This window comes from Pan troglodytes, chromosome 19 (genome assembly GCF_028858775.2).
Source record: "Pan troglodytes isolate AG18354 chromosome 19, NHGRI_mPanTro3-v2.0_pri, whole genome shotgun sequence".
Taxonomy (NCBI): Eukaryota; Metazoa; Chordata; class Mammalia; order Primates; family Hominidae; genus Pan; species Pan troglodytes.
The window spans coordinates 35,441,527-35,454,540 of record NC_072417.2 but is presented as its reverse complement, the minus strand read 5'-3'; the positions used below and the strand labels follow the sequence as shown (position 1 = coordinate 35,454,540).

The 13,014-nt window shown below is 46.0% G+C and overlaps 1 protein-coding gene across 45 annotated transcripts in view; it reads left to right on the top strand.

Moving 5' to 3' along the window:
* Positions 1-7,492: 7,492 nt before the first annotated feature.
* Positions 7,493-13,014, top strand: part of RHOT1 (ras homolog family member T1) — a 109,709-nt gene continuing 104,187 nt past the window's right edge. For 7 of the 45 annotated variants that reach the window (XM_063799672.1, XM_063799671.1, XM_063799667.1 and 4 more), the window contains exon 1: positions 7,522-7,773. Coding sequence is in view for 21 of the 45 variants with exons in the window: in XM_063799641.1 (XP_063655711.1) it covers positions 11,240-11,369 (130 nt within the window). In the remaining 24 variants the exon portion in view is untranslated. Of the gene's footprint in view, positions 7,774-11,220; positions 11,370-13,014 lie in introns of those variants that run through there. The other 38 variants (XR_008540159.2, XR_010153239.1, XR_010153240.1 and 35 more) reach the window with 21 other exon arrangements.

The window sequence follows — 13,014 nt, the reverse complement described above, 5'->3', positions numbered from 1 at the left end:
GCCCACGTGGGTCACGTGTCCACTGGACAGGGGGCCCTTCCCTGCCTGGCAGCCGAGGCAGAGAGAGAGAGGGAGAGAGAGAGGCAGCTTACACCATTATTTCTGCATATCAGAGACTTTTAGTACTTTCACTAATTTTGCTACTGTTACCTAAAAGGCAGAGCCAGGTGTACAGGATGGAACGTGAAGGCAGACTAGGAGCGTGACCACTGAAGCACAGCATCACAGGGAGATGGTTAGGCCTCCGGATAACTGGGGGTGAGCCTGACTAATGTCAGGCCCTCCACAAGAGGTGGAGGAGTAGAGTCTTCTCTAAACTCCCCCGGGGAAAGGGAGACTCCCTTTCCCGGTCTGCTAAGTAGCGGGTGTTTTTCCTTGACACTTAGACTACCACTAGACCACGGTCCGCCTGGCAACGGGCGTCTTCCCAGACGCTGGCATTACCGCTAGACCAAGGAGCCCTCTGGTGGCCCTGTCTGGGCATAACAGAAGGCTCGCACTCTTGTCTTCTGGTCACTCCTCACTATGTCCCCTCAGCTCCTATCTCTGTATGGCCTGGTTTTTCCTAGGCTATGATTATAGAGTGAGGATTATTATAATATTGGAATAAAGAATAAGTACTACTAACTAATGATTAATTATATTCATATATAATCATATCTAAGATCTATATCCGGTATAACTATTCTTGTTTTATATTTTATTATACTGGAACAGCTCGTGTCCTTGGTCTCTTGCCTTGGCAGCTGGGTGGCTTGCCACCCACAGTAGGTAGGCTAATCAATTTGCCCTTGGGAAGATGATGTAAATCAGCAAATGAATTCCTAATTTAAAATGTAGCTGTTAAGGGTGATATGTGAGCATGTTTAAGCAATGTGACAAATGCTTTACCTGCATCATTTTATTTAATCCTCAGAAGAGTCCTATGAAATAGCTCCATTTTGCAGATGAGGTTTATATTTTTCAGAAAGGTCAGTCACTTGCCCAACATTGCTAGTCAGTGTTACACAGCTAGCAAAGTGTTGGAGATAAACTGTAGACTCCAGAGCCCATGCTCTTAATCACTCCATAGACATTCAGGCCATTTGGAGGTAGGCTTCTCAATATCAATTATGTCTTAATTGAGGGTATTTGTTTTCCAATTTATCTGAAAGGAGCTCAAGAAAATTAAAAAGAAGACTGGATGCAACCTCATTAACAGATGAAGCTCTTGTCTGGAAATATACTTTCAACACTGACAGTTATAATCAAATGCCTTTTAATAAGTAATTGTGCTGAGTGATGTACCTTCAAGCCAAATCAAGCAAACAGGCAGAATCCATGTCCTCTAGAGACGGACCCTTGTGACTGACTATGCCAAAGACATGGATGTTTGAACAATGAACCAATAACGAGTGTGTTAAAAGGCAAGATAAAATACAGCATTTACCTGGTATCAAAGCATTGGACTTTTCCACTCCACCAGAGTGGGCCTGGCAGGAAAAGGAGGAAGGCATCCTGGAAGGAATGGGACACAAAAGTGAAGAAAACACAGATGATGGATGCTGCTTTGGGTTTAACTTGAAAGACCAAAGATAGGTGGGTCTGAAGCATGGGACTGATGCCAAGCCAAGTCTTATTTGGTTTCCTGCCCAGGACTCACCAATTAGAGATTGGTGAGAGACTCTGTCTAACTCACCAATCAGAGATGGGCCCCCTGTTCCCACCCAATGTCAGTCATTTAACACACACTTTATCTTCTACCCAGCAGGCCTGCCCACTTGCCCTGGGTGTTCTGCTGTTCTGGAACTCAGACAGAGGCTGTGTCACTAGGCATAAAGATGGATCCTCTTATCTCCTGGCGAAAGCACTTTGCCCTGACCTCCTCCCCTGCACAGCTGAGGAGGCATGAAGCCTGTATTGTGAGGGTAGAGCTCCTTCCTGGCATTCTAGAGGAAAATTCCATCAGTGCCTTCTAGATACCAATCTGTCCTCTTGGCCTTATCCAATCTATTTAATACATTGTATTCAATCTGTAATATCCCAACAGTAAATTCACTGCCAACAACTCTGTTCTTTGGCTTATGATTTGCTGCAGTATGTGTCATCATGAAGCTCTGTCCTCAAGCTCAGAGAGGTGTACAGAAGCCACTTCCCTTATAATTTATTTTATTTGGTGTGTGGGTGGGAAGGGGGAGATTAAACCTCCTTATTCGCATCCTCCCTGGAATATTTCTTCATTATCTGCCAATGAACAAGGAGTGTGTCTTTCCTATCTCCCTCTTCCAACATTTATATATCACTGACCACACGCCAGGCACAATTCTAAGTGTTTTCCTAATATATATATATACACACATATACATGCATATACATATACATGCATATACATATACATGCATATACACATACATGCATACACATATACATGCATATACACACACATGCATATACATATACATGCATATACATGCATACATGCATATACATATACATGCATACATACATATACACATACATGCATATACACATACATGCATATACACATACATGCATATACACATACATGCATATATATACACATGCGTATACATATACATGCATATACATATACATGCGTATACATATACATGCGTATACATATACATGCGTATACATATACATGCGTATACATGCGTATACATATACATGCGTATACATGCGTATACATATACATGCGTATACATGCGTATACATATACATGCGTATACATGCGTATACATATACATGTATACATGCGTATACATATACATGTATACATGCGTATACATATACATGTATATGTATATACATAAAAATATATGTATATACATAAAAAATATATATATATACATATATATGTATTTTTTTTTTGAGACAAGTTCTTGCTCTGTCACCCAGTCTGGAGTGTAGTGGCACAATCACAGCTCACTGCAGCTTTGACCTCCTAGGCTCAAGTGATCGCCCACCTCAGCCTCCCGGGTAGCTGGGACTATAGGTGCATGCCATTATGCCCGGCTAATGAATCTTTTTTTTTTTTTTTTTTGAGATGGAGTATTGCTGTGTTGCCCAGGCTGGAGTGCAGTGGCGTGATCTCAGCTCACTGCAACCTCCACCTCCCAGGTTCAAGTGATTCTTCTGCCTCAGCCTCCCAAGTAGCTGGGATTACAGGTGCCCACCACCATGCCTGGCTAATTTTTGTATTTTTAGTAGAGATAGGGTTTCACCATGTTGGTCAGGGTGGTCTCGAACTCCTGACCTAAGGATCCACCCACCTCATCCTCCCAAGTGCTGGGATTACAGGCGTGAGCCACTGTGCCCAGCCTTTCCTATTATATTAACTAATTTAATTTTCATAACAATCTCATGAGGTATGTCCTATTGTTATTCCCATTTGGCAGATGAGGCAAAGAGAAGTTAAATAATCTGTCCAGTGATGCACAGCTAGTAATTGGCACAACTGATGTTCAGATCTAGCAGGCAGACTCCAGCATCCTTAGTCTTTGTTGTTGTTGTTGTTTAAGAGACGGGGTCTTACTCTGTGGCCCAGACTGGAGTGCAGTGGTACAATCACAACTCACTGCAGCCTCAACCTCCCAGGCTCAAGCAATCTTCCCACGTAGCTGGGACTACAGGTGTGCACCACCACGTCCAATTAATTCTTCAATTTTTTTTGTTTTCTTTTTCTTTTTTTTTTTTTTTTTGGAGACAGAGTCTCGCTTAATCCCCCAGGCTGGAGTGCAGTGATGCGATCTCGGCTCACTGAAACCTCCGCCTCCCGCGTTCAAGAGATTCTCATGCTTCAGCCTCCCAAATAGCTGGGATTACAGGCGCCTGCCACCACACCCGGCTAAGTTTTGTATTTTTAGTGAAGACAGGATTTTGCCATGTTGGCCAGGCTGGTCTCAAACTCCTGGCCTCAGGTGATCTGCCCACCTTGGCCTCCCAAAGTGTTGGGATTACAGGCGTGAGCCACGGCGCCCAGCTCAATTCTTTAAAATTTTTTGTAGAGACAGGGTCTCCTTGTGTTATTCAGGCAGGTCTCGAACTCCTGGGCTCAAGCAATCCTCTCATCCCCAGCCAAGCTTCCCTGCTTTAACCAGCGGCCTGTGCTGTCTCCAGGAGAACATCAGAGTGACACCTAGTGGACGTTTGTTAACATCATAAGGAGGGCATAAAGTTCAAGGCAAGTCAGGGAGCCAGACTGGCAGAAGTATAGATGATCAGGAGATGGCTGCGGACTGTAGAAAGAAACTTACATTGCAGGGGAGGCAAACCCTGGCATACCAGACTCCCTCTCCCCAACTTTAGCAAGTGCTGGCCTCAGTTTGTACCAAACCATATCCATTGCTCACTGAAAGTGCTTGATATTGCCTCTTTTCTGCAGCTCTTGAGTTAGGTTTTTTTTTTTTTTAGATGGAGTCTCACTCTGTCACCCAGGCTCGAGTGCAGTGGTGCGATCTCAGCTCACTACAACCTCCACCTCCTGGGTTCAAGCGATTCTCCTGCCTCAGCCTCCCGAATAGCTGGGATTACAGGCATGCGCCACCACGCCCAGCTAATTTTTGTATTTTTAGTAGAGACAGGGTTTCACCATGTTGGCCAGGCTGGTCTCAAACCCCTGAGCTCAAGTGATCCACCCGCCTCGGCCTCCCAAGGTGCTAGGATTACAGGTGTGAGCTATTGTGCCCGGCCTAGTCAGATTTTTATTTTTTTTATTTAGAGACAGACTCTGGCTCTGTCACCCAGACTTGAGTGCAATGGTGCCATCATAGCTCACTGCAGCCTCCAACTCCTGGTCTCCAGTGATCCTCCCACCTCAGCCTCCCAACTGGGACTACAGGTGCATGCCACCACGCCCAGCTAATTTGTTTATTTTTTGTAGAGATGGGGTTTCAATGTTTCTCAGGCTGGTCTTGCACTCCTGGCCTCAAGAGATCCTCCCACCGCAGCTACCCCAAGCTTTGGGATTATAGGTGTTGAACCACCATACCTGGCTGGATATGGATTTTTAAGTAAGTTTTATTTACAAAGGAGTTCTTTGCAATATTGTATCTGTGATGTCCCTCTAAATAAATGCTTTTTCCCAGCCCCTGCCTACCAGACATTACCCGGTACACATCTACAACCCCACGAAGACCTTGTTACTGCTCACCCTCCTGGAGAAGCCCCAATGAGTCAACATTGTCATTAACTGGCAACGCTGATTGAGAGCTCTTAGGGATCTAGATTCTTCACAAAGCTGCATGGTGCAAGCAGTGCCCTAAAGAATTTGCCCCTCTGTAAAAGGCTTTTGTCCTCTGTGCTCTGATATTTGTGTAACTTGTTTTTTGTTTGTTTGTTTTTTAGGAAAAAGATTTACAATTCATTACATTATTCACATAAAATACATTATTTTATGAGCTCCTCCAAACAATTTCATAAGAGATCACAGCCTTCACTTGGTAGAGAGGAAACTGAGGCACAACTAGGTGACATGAGTTGCCTAGAGTCATGCACTAGGAATGGCAGAGCAAAGCTCAGCCTCAGCCATGCCGTCTGTGCCAGGTCATTGCGTCTCTGTGGGCCTTGCTTTTTTTTTTTTTTTATCTACAGAGTAACGGGATTGGAATAGGAGCTCTATCAGGGTTCTTCCAACTCAAACATTTTGTAACACTAAAATTCTGAGGGCTACTTTTCCCTGAAAGATCAGGTAACCAAGCCTCCTGAATTTCACATTTCCACTCATTGAGGTGTGGGGGGAGGAGGGAGATGAAAGCACCTTATTTACATCTACCCAGGAACGCGACTTCATTATCTCTCAGTGAACAAGGAGTATGTCTTTCCCATCTCCCTCTTTTTCCTAACACGGACAGGGATAGAGTTGTTTTTGAAAGGGCTTTCTCCCCTATGCTCCTTATGGACATCAAATAACTAAGATGGTGAAATTCTGCAGTAAACACAACAACATATTTGCCTCAAAACCTGTGGATTAGGCTGGGCGCGGTGGCTCACGCCTGTAATCCCAGCACTTTGGGAGGCCAAGGCAGGCGGATCACGACGTCAGGAGATCGAGACCATCCTGGCTAACACGGTGAAACCCCGTCTCCACTAAAAATACAAAAAAAAATTAGCCGGGCGTGGTGGCGGACGCCTGTAGTCCCAGCTACTCGGGAGGCTGAGGCAGGAGAATGGCGTGAACCCAGGAGGCGGAGCTTGCAGTGAGCCGAGATTGCGCCACTGCACTCCAGCCTGGGCGACAGAGCGAGACTCCGTCTCAAAACAAAACCAAAACAAAACAAAAAATCTGTGGATTACAACTTTTTAGTGACTTTTTAATATAATAATGATAGCTGAGATCAGTAGAGCACACACTCTGAGTCTGGCACTGTACCAAATGCTTGACAAGTATTATAGTATTTATTACTCACAACCATCTCAAGAGGAAGGTATTATCATCATTATTTCCATGCTACAGAAGAAGGAACAGTGGCTGAGGGAAGTAAAAATAAAAGCACTTAGTCGAGATCACAGAGCTATTATGTGGAGCCTAGATTCAAACCCAGGAAATTTGCCAGCAACTCTTAACTGCTGCAAGAGACCACATGACTTCTCCTAGGAGAAAGGGAAGTTGGTATTACGCACATTTCATTCCCTTTAAGTGTTTATTGTGTAATATTTAAGATAGAAAAAATGTACATTATGCACAGATAGTGCTTCCTCATTAATTTATGTATTTTATATTTCCCACTGTGTGCCAAGTATTAGGGATGTGATATATATTCGCACGCGTATGTATATATATATATTTGCCATTGTGTACCAAACATTAAGCATGTAACAACAAATTCCTCCAGATGGAGAGGGTCACGAGAAAATTAAGGCAATGTTAGAAAAATCATCTAGAGTTTATTATCCAGTGCCACCTCCGTGTCTAGCATTACGCCGGGTAAGCCTGAGTAAAGAAGAGTGTCCGAAAACCCTGCCATAAAATAAACTACATAGACAGAAAAAAAGGTCACTTAGTTTGGTTATAAAGAAAGGAGTCTGTTCACACAGCGTAAAAACGAATCTTATAATCGTATTTTATAAGCATCAGAGGCAAAAGCAACTAGGGTGACGGGCTTTGGGGAGTGGAAAGCGCCGGATCCTGGGAGCCAGTCGCCCTACTCGATCAAGCATTTTCTGACGGCCCTATCCAATAACGTGGGGACGCAGCTGAAAACCATGCAAGCTGATCGCTGCCCTCCCGGAGTTTATGGTCTGGTGAGAAGATCCCTGCTCTGAGTCACTGCCAAGCTCTAGCTATGTGACTTTGAACAGGGAATTTCTGTCCCTATCTATAAAATAAACGGGGTTAAAGCAGGGAATCCGCCATTCAAATTCCTGGCCCAAGTGTCTCCGGGGTCGCGGTGCCCAAAGGAGGGTGGGCGAGGCTCCCTGGGCCTGCGCTGCGGCGGCCTGACAGCGGGAGCGCTGTTCCGGCGCAGAGAGCGTTCGCGTTCCGAAAGCGCGTGTCCCTCGCCGCGTGCCGTCGTCCCCGCCGCAGCCGCCGCCGCCGCCGCCGCCACAGCCCGCTGGGCCGGAGGAGGCGGAGCTGGCGCTGTCCCGGCTGTCTTGCGGGGAAGCAACTGAGGGGGCGGCGCGGCGGGCCCCGGCGGCCGAAGAGGCTGGCAGGTGGCGCCGTGGGGTGGGTGCTCCTGGTGAGAGGAGTCCACTCCATGCGTGCGGGCGGAGGCCGGCCCCCGAGAGCCGCCGACATGAAGAAAGACGTGCGGATCCTGCTGGTGGGAGAACGTGAGTCCGCACCCTCTGGCCTGCCCCTGAGTCCCTGCCCTCCCTGCCCCTGCAGCCCCTGTCGCCCCTGTCGCCCCTGCAGCCCCAACCTTTGCAGCCCCGGCCCTTCTCGCGCCTTACAGCTCCGCTCGCCTTTCTCCGCGTTCCTAGGCCTTCCAGCCCCTTCACTCTTCTCTTTTGGCTGCCCGCCGGCGGCCCTCACCCTGTCACCTCACCTGGGCCCTCCAGAGATCTCCTTTCCCTGTTCCCCAGCCGTCCTCCCAAGCCATGTCCCCATTAGCCCCTAACCGCCCGACCTCATCCCTCCGAAGCTTCACTCCTCCTTTTCCTCTTCGAACCCTGTCCTTCTGGGCCTCACAGTTTCCCAGGCCGCCTCCTTTCAGACCTTCTTGTCTTCTGGAGATTCCCTTATCACTGCCAGGCAGGTGCTGGAATAAGCAGACTGACCAATAGGGATTGCGTGAACCGGCTCCCGGGGAAGCTGGGGGAGGGGTGCAGAACTATTCGACTTGTGGGCAAGGTCAGGTTTCTGCATTTTTTTTGGCACTCGCAGTCTTCACTCTCTCTATGTATTGACATTAAGATATGAGTAGTGGAAAGGGCCGGATCCTTTTTAGCAATACTTGTACTTTGCATTGGACTAACTCCTCGTACTCGAGATATTTCATCAAAAATTTTTACTCAACTTCGAGTTATGCAAGCGCTCAATGAATTAGAATTATCTGGGGAGGGTCCAATTGTTGTTACCCTAAAGCGTAATCTTTGCCCTCTTTTTAAGCATTATTTATTCCATAGTTACTTCGTAGTTAACTTATTAATAACCACAGGCACACAGACATTTGATATCTCCCCCCACCCAGAAATTTCATACATTTCACCTTTTGAAAATATAATAAAGGAGAGTTCCCTCTGTTCACTGACATGAGGACACAACAGCGGGGACTTCTTGATATCACTCTGCAGGTTATGTAACTCAGTTGCTAGGACTAAAATAAGAAAGTGGGCCAGGGATAACTGGATTGTTTGTTTTAAAGAGTTAATACATTCGTTAATAGTCTACCATTGCTGTTTCGAAGCATTCTATTTTAAACCATTATTTCATTCTTGGTAACCCCTCGGTCACCATGATGGAATCCCAAGGAAGAAAGTTAACACGTTTTTACCCTCTTCTGTAGTGTTCTTTGAGTTCATTGAAATTTCATCCACCTGCTGTTTGGAGAAATATTCCTTTAGAATTAGAATTTAGGAGTAAGCTTAGCCAGCCATAGTTTACTTTTTGATTTGCAGTTGTAAATTTTTATTTTTATTTATAACTATATCTTAATCTGTATTTTTCATGGACTTCCTTGACAAGGTTCAGGAAGGTGTTATTTAACATATAATTCATGCTTATGCTTTTGGAGCAAGGTAGGGAAAGTGAGTAGACGACTTGCTTAAAAAACTGATCCTTAAATATATGATGAAATAGTTTGTTGTTGTTGTTGTTTTGAGACAGAGTCTCTCTCTGTCACCGAGGCTGGAGTGCAGTGCCTGGGATTACAGGCACGGTGGCTTATGCCTGTAATCCCAGCACTTTGGGAGGCCAAGGCAGGCAGATCACTTGAGGTCAGGAGTTCGAGACGAGCCTGGCCAACATGGTGAAACCCCATCTCTACTAAAAATACGAAAATTAGCCGGGTGTGGTGACACACACCTGTAGTCCCAGCTACTCTGGAGGCTGAAGCAGGAGAATCACTTGAACCCTGGAGGAGGAGGTTGCAGTGAGCTGAGACATGCCAGCCTGGGCAGCAGAGCAAGACTCTGTCTGAAAAAAAAAACTTTAATAATGCTCCCACACAGCTGGGTGAGGTGGCTTATACCTGTATTCCAAGCACTCTGGGAGGCTGAGGCAGGAGGATCACTTGAGGCCAAGGAGTTTGAGACCAACCTGGGCAATGTAGTGAGATCCTGTCTCTACAAAAAATTTAAATATTAATGGCTGGGCACAGTGGCTCACTCCTGTAATCCCAGCACTTTGGGAGGCTGAGGCAGGAGGATTGCTTGAACGCAGGAGTTTGAGACCAGCCTGGGCAACATAGTGAGACCCCGCCTCAAAAAAAAAACCACAACACTATTAGCTAGGCATGGTGGTGTGCACCTGTAGTCCTAGCTACTGGGGAGGCTGAGGTGAGAGAATTGCTTGAACCCAGAAAATCGAGGTTGCAGTGAGCCATGATCACACCACTGCACTTCAGCCCAGGTGACAGAGCAAGACTGTCTCTTAAAAAAAAAAATTAATTTTTAATGGCTGGGCGCAGTAGCTCATGCCTGTAACCCCAACACTTTGGGAGGCCAAAATGGGCAGATCACCTGAGGTCAGGAGTTTGAGACCAGGAAACTGACCAACATGACGAAACCCAGTCTCTACTAACAATACAATAATTAGTCAGCTGTGGCAGCACGCACCTGTAATCCCAGCTACTCAGGAGGCTAAGGCAGGAGAATGGCTTTCACCCAGGAGATGGAGGTCGCAGTGAGCTGAGATCACACCACTGCATTCCAACCTGGGCGACAGAGTGAGACTCTGTCTCAAAAAAAAAAATATATATATATATTAATAATAGTAAACAGGATAGTTTTCATTTTAATGGAGTCTTCTTTTTAAATTAAATTGAGATATATTTGTTTTCTACTAGTTAAGTTCCTAAGAAAATGGAACTGTTATCTTCTTTTAAAATGAATCTGGCAGCTCTTTAACTGGTTTGTCTAACTCTGATTATCATGGCAACCTCTGCCAAACTACTTCAAAATTCCACTGGCTTTGGCCTTGACTTTTGCAATATCTCCCTTAACCAGTCTTTCTGCTCCTGCTTTCCTCCATTTTCCATGGAGCAGGCAGATTCATTTTTTTTTTTTATTTTTAATTTTTTTACCCTGAAGTATAGATTCAAGCTGTCCTGAATATATACAGATTCATATTTAGAAAATATCTCAGATTCTGCTATGCACCTTAAAAATCATCTAATGAGCCAGGTGTGGTGGCTCATGCCTATTATCTCAGCACTTTGGGAGGCCGAGGCAGGTGGATCACTTGAGGTCAGGAGTTCGAGACCAGCCTGGGCAACATGACGAACCCTCATCTCTACAAAAAATACAAAAAATTAGCTGGGTGAGGTGGCGTGCACCTGCAGTTCCAGCTACTTGAGAGGCTGAGGTGGGAGAATCACCTGAGCCCAGGAGTTCGGGGCTGCTGTGGGTCATGACTGCACCCCTGCACTCCAGCCTGGTTGACAGGGTGAGAATCTGTCTCAGAAAATAGATGTATATCATCCAGTGATTTCTACTTTCACTTAGAATAAAGTCCAAACTTTTTAATGCAGTCCTGTAAGGCCCTCCACAATCTAGCCCTTACTTCTCTTTTATGCTACTCTCTCCTTCATTGCTCTCTCTATAAGAAGGCTCTGACCTAGGCATTATCCCCATAACCATGTATATTTGTACATTTTTTGTCCTGTCTCTTGGGCTAGAAAAGAATCATCATGAAGGCAGGGGATTTGTCTTCCTTCTTGCTGTATCCCCAGTGGCTAGAACAGACCTGGCACAAAAGAGGCACTCAGGTATTTCTTAAAAGAATGAATGAGTTCAAGCTAGTTCAGTTTGTTTAGACTTTCCTTGTTTTCCAAACCACTCCTCTTTGTCATGAAAATTTGATCATTTTTCTGTATTATTATTATTATTATTTTTATTTTATTTTTTTTGAGATGGAGTCTCGCTTTGTCGCCCAGGCTGGAGTGCAGTGGCGCGATCTCGGCTCACTGCAAGCTCCACCTCCCAGGTTCAGGCCATTCTCCTGCCTCGGTCTCCCGAGTAGCTGGGACTACAGGTGCCCACCACCACGCCTGGCTAATTTTTTTTTGTATTTTTAGTAGATATGGGGTTTCACCATGTTAGGCAGGATGGTCTCGATCTCCTGACCTCATGATCTGCCTTCCTCGGCCTCCCAAAGTGCTGGGATTACAGGAGTGAGCCACCGCGCCCGGCCTATTATTTTTTTTTTTGAGACAGGGTCTTGCTCTGTCGCCCAGGCTGGAGTACAGTGGTGCCATCTTGGCTCACTGTAACCTCAGCCTCCCAAGTAGCTGGGATGACAGGCATGCGCCACCATGTCTGGCTAATTTTTGTAAATTTTTTTTTTGAGGGTTTCACTGTGTTGGCCAGGCTGGTCTGGAACTGCTGACCTCAAGTGATCCACCCACCTCGGCCTCCCAAATACTGGGATTATAGGTGTGAACCACCATGCCTGGCCTGCTCTTTTTTTATTTTTTTGAGGCAGAGTCTCACCCTGTCCCCCAGGCTGCAGTGCAGTGGCACAATCTCGGCTCATTACAGCATCAGCCTCTCAGGTTCAAGCGATTCTCCTGCCTCAGCCTCCCAAGTAACTGGGATTACAGGCGCATACCACCACGCCTGGCTAATTTTTGTATTTTTAGTAGAGACAGGGTTTCACCATGTTGGCCAGGCTGGTTTTGAACTCCTGACCTCAAGTGATCCACCCACCTTGGCCTCCTGAAGTGCTGGGATCACAGTCATGCGCCACTGTGCCTGGCCTAAGATCATTTTAAAACCATATTGCTAATCCCAGCACTTGAGAGGTTAAGGCGGGAGACTTGCTTGAGCCCAGGAGTTTGAGATTGGCCTGGGCAACATAGTGAGACCCTGCCTCTACTTTTTTTTAACTATTAAAAAAAAAAGCCATATTGCTTTCCATTCTGGTCTTTGTTGGAATGATATTTAAAGATTAAACTGCCCGGGCGCGGTGGCTCACACCTGTAATCCCACACTTTGGGAGGCCAAGGTGGGTGGCTCAAAGGTCAAGAGTTCGACACCAGCCTGACCGACGTGGTGAAACCCTGTCCCTACTAAACATACAAAATTTAGCTGGGCATGGTGGTGTGTGACTGTAATCCTAGCTACTCAGGAGGCTGAGGCAGGAGAATCACTTGAACCCAGGAGGCGGAGGGTGCAGTGAGCGGAGATTGTGCACTGCACTCCAGCCTGGGCGATAGAGTGAGACTCCATTTCAAAAAAAAAAAAAGATTAAACTGCTCCAGTTTCAATTACACTGTGTTTACTACCTGGGTAATATTCTATGGCCAGGGATGTTCAAACACCCATTGAGGTGAACTGGATCTTTTCTGGGCCCACTTCTGATGCGTGTAGGCTTTAATGAAAATTGCTTAATAAGGGTGGGGCGCAGTGGCT